The sequence below is a fragment of the Dasypus novemcinctus genome, chromosome 3, assembly GCF_030445035.2.
Source record: "Dasypus novemcinctus isolate mDasNov1 chromosome 3, mDasNov1.1.hap2, whole genome shotgun sequence".
NCBI classification, from domain to species: Eukaryota; Metazoa; Chordata; class Mammalia; order Cingulata; family Dasypodidae; genus Dasypus; species Dasypus novemcinctus.
The window spans coordinates 43496077-43515312 of NC_080675.1; the positions used below are offsets into that span (position 1 = coordinate 43496077).

The 19236-nt window shown below is 36.5% G+C and overlaps 1 protein-coding gene across 22 annotated transcripts in view; it reads right to left on the reverse strand.

Moving 5' to 3' along the window:
- GPHN (gephyrin) overlaps window positions 1-19236 on the reverse strand; it is an 801248-nt gene that overhangs the window by 526161 nt on the left and 255851 nt on the right. For 4 of the 22 annotated variants that reach the window (XM_058293255.2, XM_058293248.2, XM_058293246.2 and 1 more), the window contains exon 3: window positions 2559-2639. The exons of the other annotated variants lie outside the window; for them this stretch is intronic. In XM_058293255.2, coding sequence (XP_058149238.1) covers window positions 2559-2639 — 81 coding nt within the window. The remainder of the gene's footprint in view (window positions 1-2558; window positions 2640-19236) is intronic. 22 annotated transcript variants of the gene reach the window in all.

The following is a 19236-nucleotide window of genomic DNA, read 5'->3' on the forward strand; positions in this document are numbered from 1 at the left end:
AAGTTGGGAGAAGCTCCAGCCTTTACTGGGGCAAAGCAGGCAACATGAACTTCCAGAGCTTACAGAACCAACACACCCTCAGCTCCAACTATACAATGAGCAAGGGAGAAAAGACAAGAAAGCCCTAAACTAAAGAGAGAAACTGCACCCAGAATAAATGCATCTAGTAATCCAGATTTCAAGACACCAACAAAAATTATAATCCATACAATCTGGAAGATATGGCCCAGTCAGAGGAACAAGAAAAGTCTCCAGATGACATAAAAGAGATGCAATAACTAATTATAGATGTTTAAACAGATCTCCTTAATAAATTCATTGAGATGGCTAAAGAGATTAAGGATATTAAGACACTGGATAAGCACAAAGAATTTGAAAGCATATACAGAAAAATACCAGAGTTCATGGCAATGAAAGACACAATAAATGAAATAAAAAATACACTGGAGGCATATAATAGCAGATTTGAGGAAGCAGAAGAAAGGATCAGTGAGCTTGAAGACATGGTCTCTGAAAGCAAACATACAAAAGAACAGATAAAGAAAAGAATGGGAAAAATTGAACAGGGTCTCAGGTAGCTAAAGGAAGGCAAGAGACATGCAAACAAACATGTCATGGGTGTCACAGAAGGAGAAGATAAGTAAAAAGGTGCAAAGGAATATATGAAGAAATAGTGGTAGAAAATTTCCCAATCCTACTGTAGGACATAAAAATCCACACTCCAAACTGAATAAATTCCTTATATGTTATCCATTCTTTTCTCTTACTGCTCTTAGATTTCTCTCTTTGTCTTTGGCATTTGACATTCTGATTAGCATATGTCTTGGAGTTGGTCTATCAGAATTTTTTTCGGATGGGCACACACTGTATTTCCTGGGCACAGATATCTATGTCCTTCAATAGGGTTTGGAAATTTTCTACCATTATTTCTTCAAATATTCCTTCTGCCCCTTTTCCTTCTTTTCTTCTTCTGGGACACCCATGACATGTATGTTTGCCTGACTCTTGCTGTTGTTTAGTTTCCTGAGATCTTGTACAATTTTACTGATTCTTTTCCTCATCTGTTCTTTTGCATGTTTGCTTTCAGAATTTGAAAATTTTTTTCATGTTTGCAAATTTACTGATCCTTTCTTCTGCCTCCTCAAATCTGCAGTGAATTTATTTCATTTATTGTGCCTTTCATTCTGATAAGAACTGCTATTTTTCTATGTACGCTTTCAAATTCTTCTTTGTGCTCACCCAATGTCTTCTTAATATCCTTAATCACTTTAGCCATCTCATTGAATTTATTAAAGAGATTTGTTCAAATGATTAGTTGTCTCAACTCCTTTATATCATCTGGAGGCTTGTCCTGTTCCTTTAACTGGGCCATATCTTCCTGTTTCTTTGTATGGATTTTAATTTTTTGTTGATGTCTTGGCATCTGGCTTACTAGATGTATTTATACTGGGTGAAGTTTCTCTCTTTAGTTTAGGGCTTTCTTGCCCATTCTCCTTTGCTGGTTTTGTAGTAGGAGCAAAGTTGGTGCTGTAAGCTGCGGAGGCTGAAGTTGCCTGTGTTGCCCCAGGGACCCATGAAGTTTTCCCACCTTTCTCCTTTACCAGAGGTAGGAACAAAGTTATAGCTATGCATAATAATCCAAGTTGTGCAGGCCAAGACCATCTATAGTTGCCTGGAGAGACTGATGAAGCTTCACACCCCTTCCTCCCCTGCCTCGGGTAGGGATGCAGCTGCAGATGTGGGCAGCAATCCCTGCCATGTGAGTCCAAAATGACCACAGTTGCCCACGTAAACTACCACAGCACCACCCCTAATCCCCTGCCAGGGGTGGAGATGGATCCTCTGGACAGCCCAACAATCTAATTTATGTGGGTCAGATGTACCTGCAGTTGCCCTGAGAGGCTGAAGGAGTAGTCCCTTCTCTCCTTTAGGGAGTGGGAATGGAACCCACCTATACCCAACAGTTCAGTCTGTGTAGGCTAAAAGTGCCTGCTGTTGCCCAGAGAGGCTAAGGAAACACCAAGACCAGCCCTCTCCTATCCTATTGGATGGCAGGAGTGGATCCACAGGTACGCACCAGTCCAGGCCATGCAAGTCAAAAGTTCTTGCCATTACCTGGAAAAGCTGAGGAAACACAGTTCCCCTTGTACCTTACTTGGGGGTAGGGCTAGAACCATATGTCCTACTATTCAGTCTATATAGGTTGAAAGCACCTGCAGTTACCCAGAAAGGCTGAGGAAACACAGCTCTCCTCTTATCCTAATGGGGGGACTAGGATGGAACTACAGGAGCCTGAGTATCTACTCTGTGTGGGCTGAAAACACCTGCAGTTTCCCAGAGAGGCTGAAGAAACCCCAGCCCTTTCCTCTCCTATGGGCTTAGAGGGGTGGAGATGGAATTGAAGGCACTCAACAAACCAGTATGTGTGGACTGAAAGTGTCTGCAATTGCCCTGAGAGGTTGAGAAAACACAGCTCCTCTCCTATGTCACTGGGGTGTGTGGATGGAGCCCCAGGTGTCCAACTATTGTTTGTGCCAGTCAAATGTACCTGCAGTTACCTGGAGAGGCGATGTATGTCCCACAAGCTTCTTCTCCTGCCAGAGGTGGGGCCAGAGCTTAGGTGAGGGCTGCAGTCCAACCTGGGTAGAAAGAAACCAGTTTCTACCATCACCGTGATTTTCAATCAGTCCTGTATCCCCTCGTACTGGCAGCCGAGTAAAAATTGTGGCTACTGGCCTCTTTCCAACTTGGACAGGTTCAAACTTTAGCTATTAGGATTATACCTTAGCCAGCCAAATTTACTAATCAATAGATGAGTCAGTGGCCAAACATCTCTTCCACCTCTGTTTTTGGAAAATGGAGCTTCCAATCCAGCCACAGAGTATCTCCTGTGGGAACTTGTGCTGCCAGTGGAGTATGGGCACCAACCTCTGCAGCATGGCCTGTAGTTTCCCAGAGAGGCTGGCACATGTCCCCCAGCTTCCTCCCTGTGGAGCTGGGGTTTAGGCTAGAGCTGCAATCCAATCTTGATGGAAGGAAGCTGGTCTATACCAGTACAGTGATTTTCAGTCAGGCCCACTTCTCCTCATGCCAGGGGTGGCATTAAAATGGTGGCTACCAGCCTCTTTCTGACTTGGAGAGTTTCGAACTTTAGCTGTTGTTAGAATTATACTTTAACCAGTCAAATTTATTAATCAGTAGCTGAAGCTGGTGCCCAACCATCTCTTCCTCACCCGTTTTTGGGAAATGGAGCTTCCAATTCCAGCCACAGAATATTTCCTGAAGTGGCTTGTGCTGTCAGTGGCATATGGGCAACAGCCTTCATGCTGTGGAGTGCTTTACTCATGAATCTTCTCTGCAGATGCATACTCTCCTCCATCCATTCTTTCAAGGATATTGCAGGATGCTCTTCTGGTCTCCTGGAGCCCCAAACAGGTGCTTTAGATAGCTTTGGGTGGGAAGCGGATGTGGCTCAACTGGTTGGGCACCCACATACCACATGGGAGGTACCAAGTTCAGGTCCAGGTACCTCCTAAAGAAGACAAGCAGACACAGCACCTGCCGCAACCCTCCACAATAAGCTAGACGCTGCACCTGCCCAAATGAGCTAGATGCCACAAGTCAGCAGATGCCGCAGCCTGTGGGTAGCATATGTGGCTCAGGCCATTGGCACTCACCTCCCATGTGGGAGTGCCCAGGTTTGATTCCTGGTGCCTTCTGGAGAAGACAGGTAGATGAGGAAACCATGGGATGTGGGGGTATAAATAAAAAATAAATAAATCTTTAAAAAACAAACAAAAAAGATAGTCTACCCCTACAAGCAACTAGACAGAACATTAAAACAATAACTAAAAAAAAATAATAGATAGCTCTGGGTGATTACTAACTGCCCTGTAGCATGAGCTGACCCCAGGAGCTCCTTACTCTGCACCATCTTGCTGGTTGTTCCTACATTCCTTTGTTTTTAAACCATGTGAATGAATGCATTGCTTCAAAAAAATTAAGTTGAAAATGAAAAAATAATATAAACTAAGGAGATAGTTTATATGGTGAAAAAATTTGATTGTCTGCTCCTCTAATGTTTCCCAGTAGTAAGAGTGAATGATTCAGCTAAGCAGAGCTGTAGCTGATCCTTTCATCCTTTTTTTTTAAACCATTACCCTGCAGTTATCTTTCAACACTTCTCTGTTCTCCTCACCTCAAACATGCCTATCCTTTGTTCTCAAATCTAACATTGTAAAATAGCCAGTAGGACTCAACACAACTTTCAGCAAAATAGTTTCTTTTCAAGTTAATTGCAGAGAGGTTAGAGAAATAGCATTGTACTTTCCCTATCTTGCTGAACAGGAACTTGTAGAAAAAGGGGTATATGAATGATGAATGGGGAACCTCCCAATCTCAGAACCATGAGTTGAGTTTTTAACACTGTTGAAAACATAAATAAAGGGGAGTGGATGTGACTCAAGCAGTTGGGAGCCGGCCCCCCATACACGAGATTCTGGGTTCAGTTCCCAGTGCCTCCTAAAGAAGACAAGCAGACACAACAGACAGACACAAAGAACAGACACAATGAGCAGACAATGAGCAGAAAACAAGCAGACAGATGAGGGAGCCATCTGTGGGGAGGGTTTGAATACAAAGATACTCTAATTTTTAGAGAAAGGGCAGAGTAAAGGCAAGATGCCTCAAGTAAAAACTGCTTGGAAAATGGCCATTCCAGGATAAAATCTCCTTTTCCCAGGCTTTTCCTATGCATTGATTATTCTAATTAATTTGTCCTGTTATCACACACACTGCCTTGTTTTGTTACTGTTCTGTTGTGTGTGCATCTTATTTTCACAGTGGATTATAAATTACTTGGAAAGCATGAACAGTTTATTTTTTAAAAGATATTCCACTCAGTGTTTAACATTCTTGTGTGTGTATATATATATGGCATTTTATGTAAGATTGTTGGATAAATAATACGGAAACATTTTGCTTTGAGAAAGACGAACTATGTATGTGCCTTGTTCATTCTATTCTTTAATTTTTCTCTCTTCTGTGTTTTCACTGTTCTCAACTAAATGGTTCATCCAGGGTACTTGCCAAAGCTAATTCAATATTCTGACAATTCACCTTAGACAAAATAAACTACTGAAGGAGTATATTCCTATAGCAGTCTTTGTAGTTCAATCACATGTATTGGTAGGGGCATGAAAATTCAATAAAATACTAAAAGAGAAAAAACAAAGGTTTGCTCAGTAAGATAATCTTAGTTGCCTTATCTACATACTTAAGTTTCTGTTTGAAACAAAAATCTGCCAAAATAATCACAGCAATGGTTATGAACTGACAGTGCTTTTGTTCCCCAGGGGATATTTGACAATATCTGGATAAATTTTTGTTAGTCACAGCCTGTGGGGATGCTACTGATATCTAGTGCAGAAGTTAGGTATGCTTGCAAATGAGAACTCCCCACACCACAGAATTATCTGTCTCAAGATGTTAATACCGCTGAGGTTTAGTAAAAGAATGTAGAAACAAATAATACCAAAAGTGAGAAAACATTTTTTAGAAATATCCACAATATATTTATCTTGGATTCTGACCCAGATTAAAGGTGCAGAGTGCCTAAGAGTTACCTCTTTCTTTTTTTTTTTTTTATTTTTATTTTTTCACCCCTAATTATTCAGCTTCTCTTCACAGGAGCCCTAGACCACAGCAATGCATATATATAATGTACAGCACTCCCATACATCCACCACAAAACCTTTTCCCTTCCACAGTGCTACTCTTACACCCTATTCACATCATATTTACTTAACGAGATGTATAGAGTCTGAGACACTAGCTTTCTAACAAGGTGACATCTTACATTATGGTGCATACTTTAGGATACACAGTTTTTTACATTCTTAGTTATCCTATGTTTTACATTATGGTTTACATTATCAGTCTGTTATCTCCTATATGTTATGGTGTAATATTACATGTTTTATATCCATCCTTGTGTACTCTCAAGAAACTCCTCTCTTACCCCCCATTTACCTTGGTTCCACACATTTAACGTCCATTTTCCCTTCCACCTTGGTGCCCACAGTGACAGCCAACTTCCGTTTCCCGAGGAGCCACTTCCAGATATAGATGGAATAGTGTTCAGGGCCTAACTTGCTCAACTGCCCCAATGCCCTGGGAGCCACCCTTTCTCTCGAGGGATACAGTTCCCTCTATTTGATGGCATTAGTCCTCCCCAGGATGTGGGTCCACCCCCACTAAGAGTTACCTCCATGTTGCTCAAATGTGGCCACTCTCTAAGCCAAACTCAGCATGTAAATGCGTTACCTCCCCCCCAGCATGGGACATGACTCCCAGGGATAAGCCTCCCTGGTGCGGAGGGATTACTACCCAGCACCAGCTGATGATGTAACTAGAAAAAGACCTTGAATAAAAGGGTCAACTCAGACCAGCAGAATATCTCAGCCTACATGTAATATCAGGTGATAAAAACTGCTTTTTGACCTTGAATAAAAGGGGAAATGGAAAGGACAAATCAATGTATATGGCTATGAGTCTCCAAAAGAGTCAGGAGATCATCACAAGGGTAATGCTTACACATGCCTCAGCAGGGTCCCAGAGACAGCCAAAGTAGATAGAAGCCCAGGTACTGGTTCTCCTGAGGGTTACAGAGACCCACAGGTTCTACAGTCATGGCAGAAGGCTCTGGAGTTCAGTGCCATGTCAGTTGGCCCTACTTTGGAGTTTGTGTTCCTGAGTGTGATGGAGCTGGACTCAGATGTGACCTTTCAGCACATGCCTCTTCTGTTACTTTTACCAGACCTGTGGTTGGTGCTGGGGTTGGTGTATTCTCAGGAGACCTGAATCTCTGGACTGTCCATGTGACAACCAGGCTCTGAGCCTCAGCAGACTTGTAACTTCTACCGTCTGGTTTATTGGACTTACCTTGGCCAGCTAACAGGGAGGTGAAGAAGGTCAACCACCACACCAGGGAGCTAAGAGTGCCTACAACTGCAAGCAGGAGAACTGCATCCATTATCTATGTAGAATCTAAACTCCTTCTTGATACAGAGGGGGAGGGGACATAACCATCCCAGGGTCCACAGGCTGGAGGAATAGAGTATGGATTATAGTGGACTTACTGATATTCTACTATAGAACTATTGTGATTAGTAATGGGAGAAATTGTAGCACTGATGTGGAGAAAGTGGCCACAGTAGCTGCTGAGGGTAGGGAGAGGGTAGAAAAGATATGATATTGGGGCATTTTCAGGACTTGGAGTTGTCCTGGGTAGTACTGCAGGGACAGATGCTGGACGCTCTATGTCCTGCCATGGCCCACTGGGTGGACTGGGTGAGAGTGTAAACTACAATGTAAACCACTATCCATGTGGTGCAGCAGTGCTCCAAAATGTATTCACCAAAAGCAATGAATGAGCCATGATGATGAAAGAGGTTGTTAATGGGGGAGGAGTGGGGTAAGGGTGGTGGAGGGTATATGGGGACCTCATATTTTTTAAATGTAACATTAAAAAAAATTAATAAAGAAGGAAAAAAAAAAGTATTACTTAGGCTAGCATTTAATGCCCTCCTTAGTTCTTCCCTACTCTGTTTTACCAACACACTAATTTAACAGTAACAATATAAATGTTTCATTTATGTAATTCAAACAAATATAATGAGTACCTATAAGATGCAAAGTACTAAGCTGTGTACAAATAAAATGTTTAGAACTAAAATGGGCCAAATAGTGAACAACCTGCCTACCTCCTATCTTTGTTCCCAGGAGCAAATAATACATATGAATATATCTTAAATGGTCTAAACACCACAGAAATTGATTACTATTATTCAAATTAAGAAAAAGTTGAAACAGTACTTGAATATTTTGTGTAATGACTACATCTTACTAAGATATGATGATAATCTTATGAATAAGACTTACCAGGAACTAAAATTCTAATTTGTTTTTGTATAAATTTAATTTTCAGTTTATTTTCTCTATTAAGATATTTCAATGGTTATATGATTTTCCAAATTAAAATGATTTTCAATTACATGTATTTCCTTTTATTCTAGTTTATTCTTATTATAGACAAGCAAAACAGGTGATGTGAAAATACTGTACTATAGTGGGAAGAGCACTGAATTAGAAGTCACATCTGCTGGGTTTTATTTCTAGCTAGTTATACGAATTTGGAATGTCTCCTAATCAATTGGAAATAAATGTCCAAAAAAAACCAATTAGTTTTGTATAAATTATTGTGTCTAAGAAATATTTTTAAAGACTAAAATGTTTTTAAAGTCCAATCACTATGAGGAAATAAGATAATATTAATAAAAAAGACAAAATATTAAATTATTCAATAATTCTTTATGTACTATTATGCTGACAAATTTGAAAAGCTAAAGGAAATGAAAGATTTCCTAGGAAAATATGTATTATAAAATTTGATACAGAATGAAGTAAAAGAAAGTAAAATAAGGTAAATAATAAAGAGATTAAAACACATACAAAAATCCACTTCTAAAAATAAGAAGCCAGATGGTTTTTACAGATGAGTATTATAGAACAGTCAATCAACAGATAATGCCTCTTATATAAACAATTCTAGAGCACAGAAAAAGATGGAAACTCTGCAACATATTCTACAAAACTAGCATCAACCTAGTATCAAAACCAGGTTAAATTCTCATTTAAATGTAGGTGCAAAAATCCTAAAGGAATAACAAATTGAATCTAATTTGTAGTCAATAAATAACACTGCATGTCCAAGTAAGATTTATCTCTGCAGTAAAAGGATTCAAGGTAAATTATTAAAAAACATAACCCTGCATAAAAGATACTGAAAAAATCCTTGATAAAATTCTATATTCACTCCTGATTCAAATAAACAAAAATTAAAGCTTCAGGTAAACTAGAAATAGAAAGAAATTTCCTCAACCTGATTAAGGGGATATACCAGGAAATCTAAAGCAGAATTCACACCTAAAAGAGGAATAAGTCATGAAAGCACAGTAACTCTAGTTTTTATTGAATTTCTACTGAAGGGTATTACAGATCAAATATAAATTCAATAGGATGGGTGAAGATGAGATTAACAAACAAAAATCAAACTACCAACAATGACAATTTAAAAATTTAAGGGGAGACAAAAGGGTAACTTTCACCATAGGAAACACACATACATACATACACTCAATGTATCTTTACCTCAGAGTAAACCTGACAAGAAAATTGAAAACTCTGCTTTTTCACCAAAGAAACCTGTATTTGTATGTACTTGCACATATTTGTGAAGGCATTCCTTTCAAGTTTCAGAGTCTTTTTGGACATCTAAAAATTGATCTCCAATGTTAGGGAATGGGTTGCAAATTTATGGCCCATGCTGAATTCAATCTGTTAAGGTAAGTTCTTTGGACATAACTTTTTTCTTTTTCTTTTCCTTCTCTTTCTCCTTTTCTTTGTGTGAATGCCTGTAGACAGGACATGAACTCTCTAGGTTAACACAGTTCCTAAGTCTCCTTATTGCCTTATGCCAGAACATGTCTATAATATCTGATTAGCTAAACTGAAGGCATTTGGGTTTGCAGTTCTAGATTTTACTAAATTTAAATCAATATTGGCTTCTTTAGGATTAAGAAGCATTTTCAGTTTTGACAAAGAAATGCTTTGTTTTACTAAGATTTTTCCCTTTTTGTTTTCTTTTTTAATTTGGGAGGGGAAATAAATACGTGCTGACTTCCAAAAGACCAAATGAGTTGATCTCTAAATAATTTATAGCACAAATTTATTAGGATTTTAAATTCCCAAATATTGTTATTCTCTTGTCTTTCACAGTCAAATTCACCTTGAGGCTTGTGATAGTTAGGTCTATATGTCAACTTTGTGAAGTAACGGTGCCCAGTTGTTTGGTCAAGCAAGACTGGCCTAATTGTTATTGTAAGGACATTTTGTGGGCTTAAATCATTAATAAGTTGATTGTCTCTATGGCTGTTTCCTTCTATAGTCAACTGAGTAGACTGTTTTCAGCAATGAGACAATTTCTCATCCCATCAGTTGAAGGCCTTAAAAAACAGAAGTATTGATTTCATCAGTCAGAAGAGAGAATTTCCATCTCTACTTCGTCAGCCAACTTCTCCTGCAGCAATCATTGAAAACCTTCATGGGTCTTCCTACCTTGCTGCCACCCCATGGAATTTGGACTCATTCATCCCCATAGTTACATGGGACAATTTTATAAAATTTTATAATGTTTACAGGTATCTCCTGTTGGTTCGGTTTCTCTAGAGAATCCTGACTAATGTAAGGTTCTAATGATTTTCTTAATTCTTGCTTATGTTTACATTTCGACCCTTTCTTCTTGTTCTCCCTTCACTTATTACCAAGATTAATTAAATTACAGGTCACTATTGATGCATATAAATATGTATTGTTTAGGCATTTAGCATTATACCACTTAAGTATTTAGAAACATCAGAGATGCAGTAATGGAGTGAGATAAATCTTTTCTCCTACAGAGAATCTTACCTGAAGTTAAATAACAAAGATAGTAAATAACTATGAAGAATTCTAGGACTTCCATGAAAAGGTTTATTCTCCACTAACTCACAATGAAACTGAGACAAGATTACAAATTAGTGATTTTCTGAAATTATGAGTACCTGCATCTTTCTAAACTAAGAAACTACCTGCCTTTTTCTTTCCATGGTCCAGTGTCAGTTGGAAAGTTTATACTGACCAATCAGATAGTCATTTTTGAATGCAGAATAAAATGCAGGATATTCTCCCATATTTTCATTTTGAACAATACTTGAATAGGTTACCTGAAAAAAGTTTGTCTTTTTATGTGCATTCACTAATTCCATTATTCTAAATGTGGCATATTTGTTTTGCCTTCAGTGCTTCATACTTTAAAAATATATACTCACTTTATGATTGGAATTCAATAACATGAGGTAACAAAAATTGTTGAGTTCAGAATCAGTACTTATAGGATCAGTAGGGAAAGGAAGGTGAGAAATATCTGAAGAGCTTGATATGTTTTTTTAAAGTCTACTTATACCATTAACAAAATTTCAATAGTTTATTCACTATAATTTACTATATACTCCTATTTTTTAAATAAGCTGCCATATTGCTAGTAACTCAGCATCATTTTCCCTCTTGCTATTTTCCTGCAAATTACCCTTCTTGAATTGCAAGCAAACATAATCATCCCCATAGGATTCCAGAAGTTCCCTAAACTTCGTAACTTGCTAAAAGGTAGCAACAGGGAAATGGATGTGGCTCAACTGATTGAGCATCTGCCTATCATATTGGAGGTCCAGGGTTTGGTACCCAGGGTCTCCTGACCCATGTGGTGAGCTGGCTGACGCAGTGCTGCCGTGTGCAAGGAGTGCCGTGCCATGCAGGGGTGACCTCCACTTAGGGGAACTCCACGTGCAAGGAGTGCACCCCACAAGGAGAGCCACCCCATGCAAAAAAAGCGCAACCCACCCAGGAGTGGCACCGCACACACGGAGAGCTGATGCAGCAAGATGACACAACAAGAAGAGACACAGATTCCAGGTGCCACCTGACAAGAATGCAAGCAGACACAGTAGAACATACAGCAAATGAACACAGAGATAAAACAACAGAGGGGTGGGGTGGAGGGGAAGGGGAGTGAAATATATAAAAATTAATCTTAGAAAAAAAAAGGTAGCAACAAAACAAAGGTAGCAAAGGTCTTACCTTACATTTATTCCTCTAGCCTTTCAACAAGTCTTGCAAATTACTAATATCCTGCATTAAATCCCTTCCTTCTTGAAAAAGCTAGAAAAACTGAAACCAAGCTAAATTTAACCAAAGTGGTAAAGATAAAGAAAAAAGCAGTAAAAGGGAAAATTATACAAAACATTATCAAAATAGAGGAAATTTAATGTGGAAAATGAAGAATAAATTTCTATAGTTAAAATCATAAAAGAATTCTAAAAACTAAGATTTTTACAAAAACAAAATTTATTAAAGCATAGTGCTTAAGGACCTGTCTCCAAACATTTAAATTATGTAAGACATCAGATAAAGATTTATAATAAGGATTATTTTCCAAATAAGTCTTAGTAAAAAAGAAACAAAAAAAGACCTCATATTTTCACAAGCTTTCTTCATAAAACAAAAACCTGTGATGAAATCATGCAATAACATTACTGTCCCACATCTATTCTCCTCTTTTACTGTTTTAAGGGAGAATAATGGTAACCACCAACCACAATCATGCAACAGCAAAAATAAACCTGCAGCACTCCACCATGACCAGCTGTTCATAATTTAAAGGAAAAGGTGGGTGCTGTCAAATGACAACATTCCTGTGATATAAACATTCTTCTAAATTGTTAGCTTTTAAAAAAAGCCTTTTTATTACATTGATATATAAAAAATTCAAACTTTATCTACTCTTAAGTTGGATTTATACAGTTATGCCGTTTCCTGCTCTAAAAACTAAGTATCAACTAAAGTAAAGGATTTGTAAAGAAATTCTACTTTAAGGTACGCACATAAAATTCATTTCTGAAGGTTTGGTTCTAAAGGCATTGCTGTGCACATGCTGTTGTACTGATTACCTATATACTTATACAGTTAAAGGGATTAAATATTGTGATAGTTTCAGGCTTTTATGGATCCCAGAAAGATCATGTCCTTAGAGTTAAAACATTCCTATGGGTTTGAGCCTATTGTAGGTGGGACCATTTGATTAGATTACTTCAGTAGGGCTTGACCCAGGGTGAGTCTTAATCTTTTTACTGGAATCCTCTATAAACAGGAGGAATAGAAAAACTCTCAGAAGCTGACTGGGAAAAGCCACAAGAACAGAGAGAGAATGCACTAAGGGCAAGGAATTCAAATCAATGGAACCAGGAGACAGGAAACCAGAAAATGAAGCAATGAAACCTGAAAAGAAGAGACACCAGGAGATGCCTCCATGTGCTGGTCTTCAGGAAGAAAGCATTCCTAATGTTGCCTTATTTGGACACTTACATGGCCCCAGAACTGTAAGTTTGCAACTAATAAGTTCCATTATAAAAACCAACCCATTTCTGTCATATGGCTTTCAGCGGCTTTCAGCAAGCTAAAACAGATATATACTTCAAACAAAGATGAAAAAAGAATTTAGGTCAGAGATAGAAATGAATAAAATAATAGCTATATTTAAAACAAGTTAAAAAAAATGGATATACCTTAAATGTTATTTTTTATTATATCAAGTGGACCAGAACAGATATGGAAAAGCATCATAGGTAATATTAAATTGCTAGTAAACAATTTTTTGGTTTTGTTTTTCTTAATTAGAGAAGTTGTAGGTTTCCAGAACAATTATGCAGAAAATACAAGATTCCCATATATGACCCTACCACCAATACCTTGTACTGGTGTGGACCATTTGTTAAAACTGATGAGAGCACATCTCTGTTACTGTAGTATTAACTACAACCCATGGTTTAACTTAGGGTTCACTTTATAACGGTAGTTCCATGGAATTTTAAAATTTTTATTGTTACCATTATACTATCTAACATTTCTCCCTTTTTCAGTCAGATATATGTTTCAGTGCTGTTGATTACATTTACAACGTTGTATTACTATCACCACCATCTATACAAAACATTTCCATCATTTCAAATAGGACCACTGTACATTTAAAGTTATAACTTCCCATTACCTATCCCCAGCCTGTCCCCTGGTAACCTACGTTTGAGATTCTGATTCTACGATTTTGTTTATTCTTAATGTTTCAAATCAGTGGATTAAGCAATATTTGTTCTTTTGTGTCTGGCTTATTTTACTCAACATGATGTCTTCATCCAGGTTGTCACATGTATCAGAACTTCATTCTTTTTTTTGGCTGAATAATACTCCATTGTATGTATATACTACATTTTATTTTTCCACTCATCAGTTGATGGATACTTGCATTGCTTACATCTTTGGGCAATTGTGAATAATGTCACTATGAACATCAAAGTACTCTAATAATGAACTTTAAAAAATAAAATTGTCAGGGCAAATTCAATTTAAGATCATAACAAATAAATTCAAATCAATTTCAGTTTTCTCCCAACATGTAGGAAAGATACTCATTTTTAGGATCATTATTATTCTTAATTTTAATTTTATTTTTGGAATACATAATACATGCACAAGGTAAAGCAAATCTCAAAGTCAGAAAGTACAGTGAGAAGCTGTCCTCTCTTTCCTGCCCTATGAGTGTCTCAAGTATTCCTGTATGCATATGAAAACAACTGATTATAAATCCACCTCTTACTTTTTTAAAAACAAGTATACAAACTATTCTTTATATTTTATGTCAGTCATTTAGATTAGGTTTACTTATGCTTTCAAAATAAATCATTTCATATAATAAGTACATCTGGTTCTTAGATATTCTGTCAGTTTTGGATCAAATAAAATATACTGTTGAGTTTTATTTTTTCATATCCCCAAGGTGTTTCCTGGATTTCCTATCCCACATTTCACATTTGTCCACTCTCAACTAAAATCTATTGTTCTACTTGTTTCCCATCTCCTTTCACTCTCTGTATTATTGCTAACAGCACTGGTTTTATAGAAGTGATAAAAAATTTAATGAGATGAACTTGAGTATTTCTCTATTGTCTTTTATGTGATGTAGACTTAACAGAACCTAGATTTATGCAATTTGATGCCCATTATCAAAAAGCCACTATTATTCTCAGCACATGTGAAATAATCAAAAGTATTCATTTATTTATTCGTATATCTTAGTGATAATTACATGAGTACCTTAATTTTGCTGCCATACCTTGAATAAGGAACTGGGTATATGAAACAAAGTCAAGGTAACCTATACAAGGGACAATTAAAAGAAATGGTTCAGGTGTATGTAACTTCCAGTTGACCAAGATGTTGGCATAAAACACTCCAGGATTATGTTCCTCCACAGAATCCTTGAATTACTAGCAAAAACTGGCAGAAACATCTTCCTAAGAGCTCAAGAAAACAACTAGAGAGTTCCAGTAACAAGATGAGCACCAAATCAAAACACAGCTTTAAAAAGGTAGGAGAAGCTTCTAAGACTTCTAAAATAGAGTTGGGGGATGGCAACTCTCCCACCTCGAACTGGTGTAGTATGGAGCATGCCTGTGTTCTTATTATGGGTACCTGGACTTGTTCTGGAGGAAGCATAGAAATGCCTATTTACATAATGTTGTATCTGTATGTCAGTGCCCATCCACCCAGCGGCAACTCAAATAACTGAACACTAACATTCTTCTCAGGCTTGCCTTCCCAGAACATGCCCTGTGGGCAGAAGCAACTTGCACACAGCTAAAGTAGTGTAAAAAATAATCAAATTGAAGTAGACTGGGGCAAAGATTACCAGTTTCAAAATATATAATACAGCACTAAGGACAGGGGGAAAAGCTATTTGAAAGAGAGGTAGAGGAAAACGTTCCTAACACAGTAAATGAGGGAATGCCAAAGAACAGTGTCATGCCCAGAAAACAAAGCTAACTCAAAAAAGATGAGTATAAAAAGACGTTTTCATTTTTGACCGATCTTCTTGGTAGGAGAGCTAACTGTAAAGCAAAGCACAGATCAATATAGAGCCAATTCACAAAAACAATGAAGTGTGTTCCTACATTGGGCTGTTTGTTCTTCCTAATTCCTGGCACTCAAGAAAATCACTGTCACATCATTAGCTGGATTTTAAGGAATGAACAGCTCAGGGAGTAAATTACAGAGTTAAAACACTAAAATATTAAAATGTAAAGTATAAAACAAAAAGTTACAAAAAAAGAAATGGGAAATGATGGCCAATCTGAAGGAACAAGACAAAACTTTAAAAACCTTCAATAAAGATTATTCCATGGAAATCTCAAAGACTTTTAAAAAATGATCTTAAATATACTCAAAGAGTAAAAGGAAAACACAGAGAAGGAACAGGAAAATGAAAATTTAGCAAAATGACAATCTAAATAAAGAGATAAAAATTATAAAAAGGAACAAAACAGATATACTTATATTGAACACCAAAATAACTGAAATAAAAAATTACTTAGAAGGTTTGAAAAGCAGATTGGAGCTGGCAGAAGGAAGAGCCAGTTAACCCAAACTTAAAGACATATATGCACAATGGGAGACCCAGAAGGAGAAGAGCAATTCAAAGAAATAATGGCTAAAAACTTCACAAAGTTAATGAAAGATATGACTATACATACCCATGAAGTCCAACAAACACCAAACAGACCAACTCAGATGCATGTCTAGACACATTATAATCAAACTTTCAAATGCTAAAAACAAAGAGAGAATTCTGAAAGTTGCAAGAGAGAAAAATGTGTATGCATGAGAGAACCCAAGATTAGTGATAACTTCTCATCAGAAACCATGGAGGCAAGAAAGAAGTGGGATGAAATATTTTAAGTTCAGGAAGATAATAACTGACAACCAAGAATTCTATATCCATTGAAAATGTCTTTCACAACCAAAGAAGTCTTTAAGACATTCCTGGATAAGCAAAAACTAAAGAAACTCATTACCACTTAACCCATAAGGAACGTTAACGGCAGGTCTTCAGATTAGAAGGAAAGGATACTAGATAGTAGGTCAAAGTGACACAAAGAAATAAAATTCTCTAGTAATGGTAACTACATGGGTAACATCATTTTGACTGTATTAAATTTTTGGTATGTACCTACTTCTTAAAGGGTCTAAAATGCAAACATAAAAGCAGTAATGCTAAATCTATGATTTGGATGCAGAATATATAAAGATTTTTTGAAAAGTTCAACAAAAAGGTGCGGGAATAAGGGGTGTAGGAACACAGTTTATGTATTCTACTGAAGCTAAATTAGTACCCAAACAAATGAAATTCTTACAGATTTAGGGTGTTAAATTTAAGCCCCATGGAAACCACAAAGAAAATATATAAAAAACAAACAGATGGAAATGAGAAGGCATTACAAATGGCTCCATACAAAAGATTAATTAAATATAAAAGTAAACAGTAATGGAAGACTTGAGGGACAAAAAAGGCATAAGACACAAAAATAAATACCAATATGGGGAAAAAAAGGAGGGGAGCAGGTGTTGCTCAGTGATTGAGTGCCTGCTTTGCAGGTATAAGATCCCAGGTTCAGGTTCAATACCTGGTATCACCTTAAAAAAATAGCAATATGGCAGAAGAAAGTCCTGCATTATCAGTAATTACTTTAAATGTAAATGGCATACAGAGATTGGCAGACTGAATAAAGTATAACCAAACTATATGCCGTTTAAAAGAAACTTAAATTTAAAGACATAAATTGAACTGAAAGTGAAAATTTTCACTTTCACAATTGAAAGGGAAAGAATGGAAAAAATATTTCATGCAAATAGTAACCAAAAGAGGGTTGAGGTACCTATACTAATATTAAAGTCTATAAGTCTAAAACTTTCACAAGGGAAAAAGAAGGGCACCATATACGACTAAAGTGCTCATTAAGAAGATATAACAATTATAAATATTTATGCATGTAATAGTAGAGCTCCACAATATATGTAATAAATATTGACAGATTTGAAGAGAGAAGAAATGTTAGGCCACTAAACATGTCTCATTAAAGTTAAAATTACTGAAATAATAAAATGTATGTTCTCCAACTATCATGGAATAAGCTAGAAATCAATAACAGAGGAGAACTAGAAAATTCACAAATATGTGGGAATTAAATAATATATGCTTATAAAACCAATGGGTCAAAGAAGAAACCACAAGGGAATTCAGGAAAATTTGTATTTCCTGAATTAAAATGAAAACAAAATACAAAATGAAATGAAATGAAAATTAAAATACAAAATGTGAAAACTTAGGGAAACCTGCAAAGGCAGATCTGACAGGGAAATTTAAAGATCTAAATATTTACATTAAAAAAAGAATGATCTCATATCAGTGATTTAACCTCACAACTGGAGAAACTAGTAAAAGTTCAAATGCAACCCAAAGATGGCAGAAGGAAATAAATATTAGAGTGATGAACAAAATAGGGAATAGTAAAAAAAAGTTAAAAAAACAAAAAATTGGTTCTTTGAAAAGATCAATAAAATTGACAAATCTTTAGCTAGAGGTACAAAGAATAAAAGAGGAAACAATAAAATCAGAAATGAAAGATTGTACATTGCAACTGACACCACAGAAATAAAAATATTAAAAGATGACAGATACTATGAAAAACTGCAAGCCAACAAATTAGATTAGATTAAAAATGGAAAATAACTAATGAGGATACACAGAACTAGGAGCCTTAGAACATTGTTGGAGGTAATGCAAAATGGTGCAGTTGCTCTAGATAATAGATAGTGGTTCTCCAAAACTTAAACATAGACATACCATACCAACTGAAATCTCATTTCTAGGTATACACCCCAAATAATTGAAAACAGGACTTGGAGAGGTATTTGTACACCAAAATGTTCACAGCAGCATTATTCACATTAGCCAAAAAGTAGAAGCAATCCAATTGTCTATTAGTGGATGAATAGACAAATAAATGAGGTAAATAGAGAGAAAGAAACAGAGACAGAGACAGATATAGACATATTGTCACAATGGAATATTATTCAGTTCTAAAAAGAAATGAAGTTCTATTACCTGCTACTATAGGGATCAACCTTGAAGACATCATTCTGAGTAAAATGAGTCAAAAAGAAAGGGACAGATATTGTACAATTCTACTTATCTGAAGTAGTATGAATATGGATATTCACAGTAAGTAGACTACAGGTTATAAGGTATATAGATGTTCTATTTAGAGTGATAGGGAAGTTCTGCTAATGGATAGTGGTGAGGGTGGTACAGCAATTTAAATGTGATTAATCCCAATAAATGGTAAGTTTGGGAGTGGATGAGGTGGTAAAGTTTATATTGTACATATCCTTCCACAATTAAAAAGCGAGGGAGATAGCATAACTAAAGAGACAAGAATATTTAAGTGCAGTACATGATCCTAGACTGGATCTAATGATGGAGGAAAAAAGACCCAAAATGACATATGAAAAAACTGAAATATAGGCTGAAAGCTTTATATCAATGTTAGGTTTCTTGAACTTGGTAACTGTACTTAAGGTGGGTAGATAAGTGAATACCCATGTTCTCAGTTAAAGTTTATGGAAGCATTATTCATACAAGAGCATGATAAATAGGACCTATTCTCAAATATTTAGACAACAAATGAATAGAAA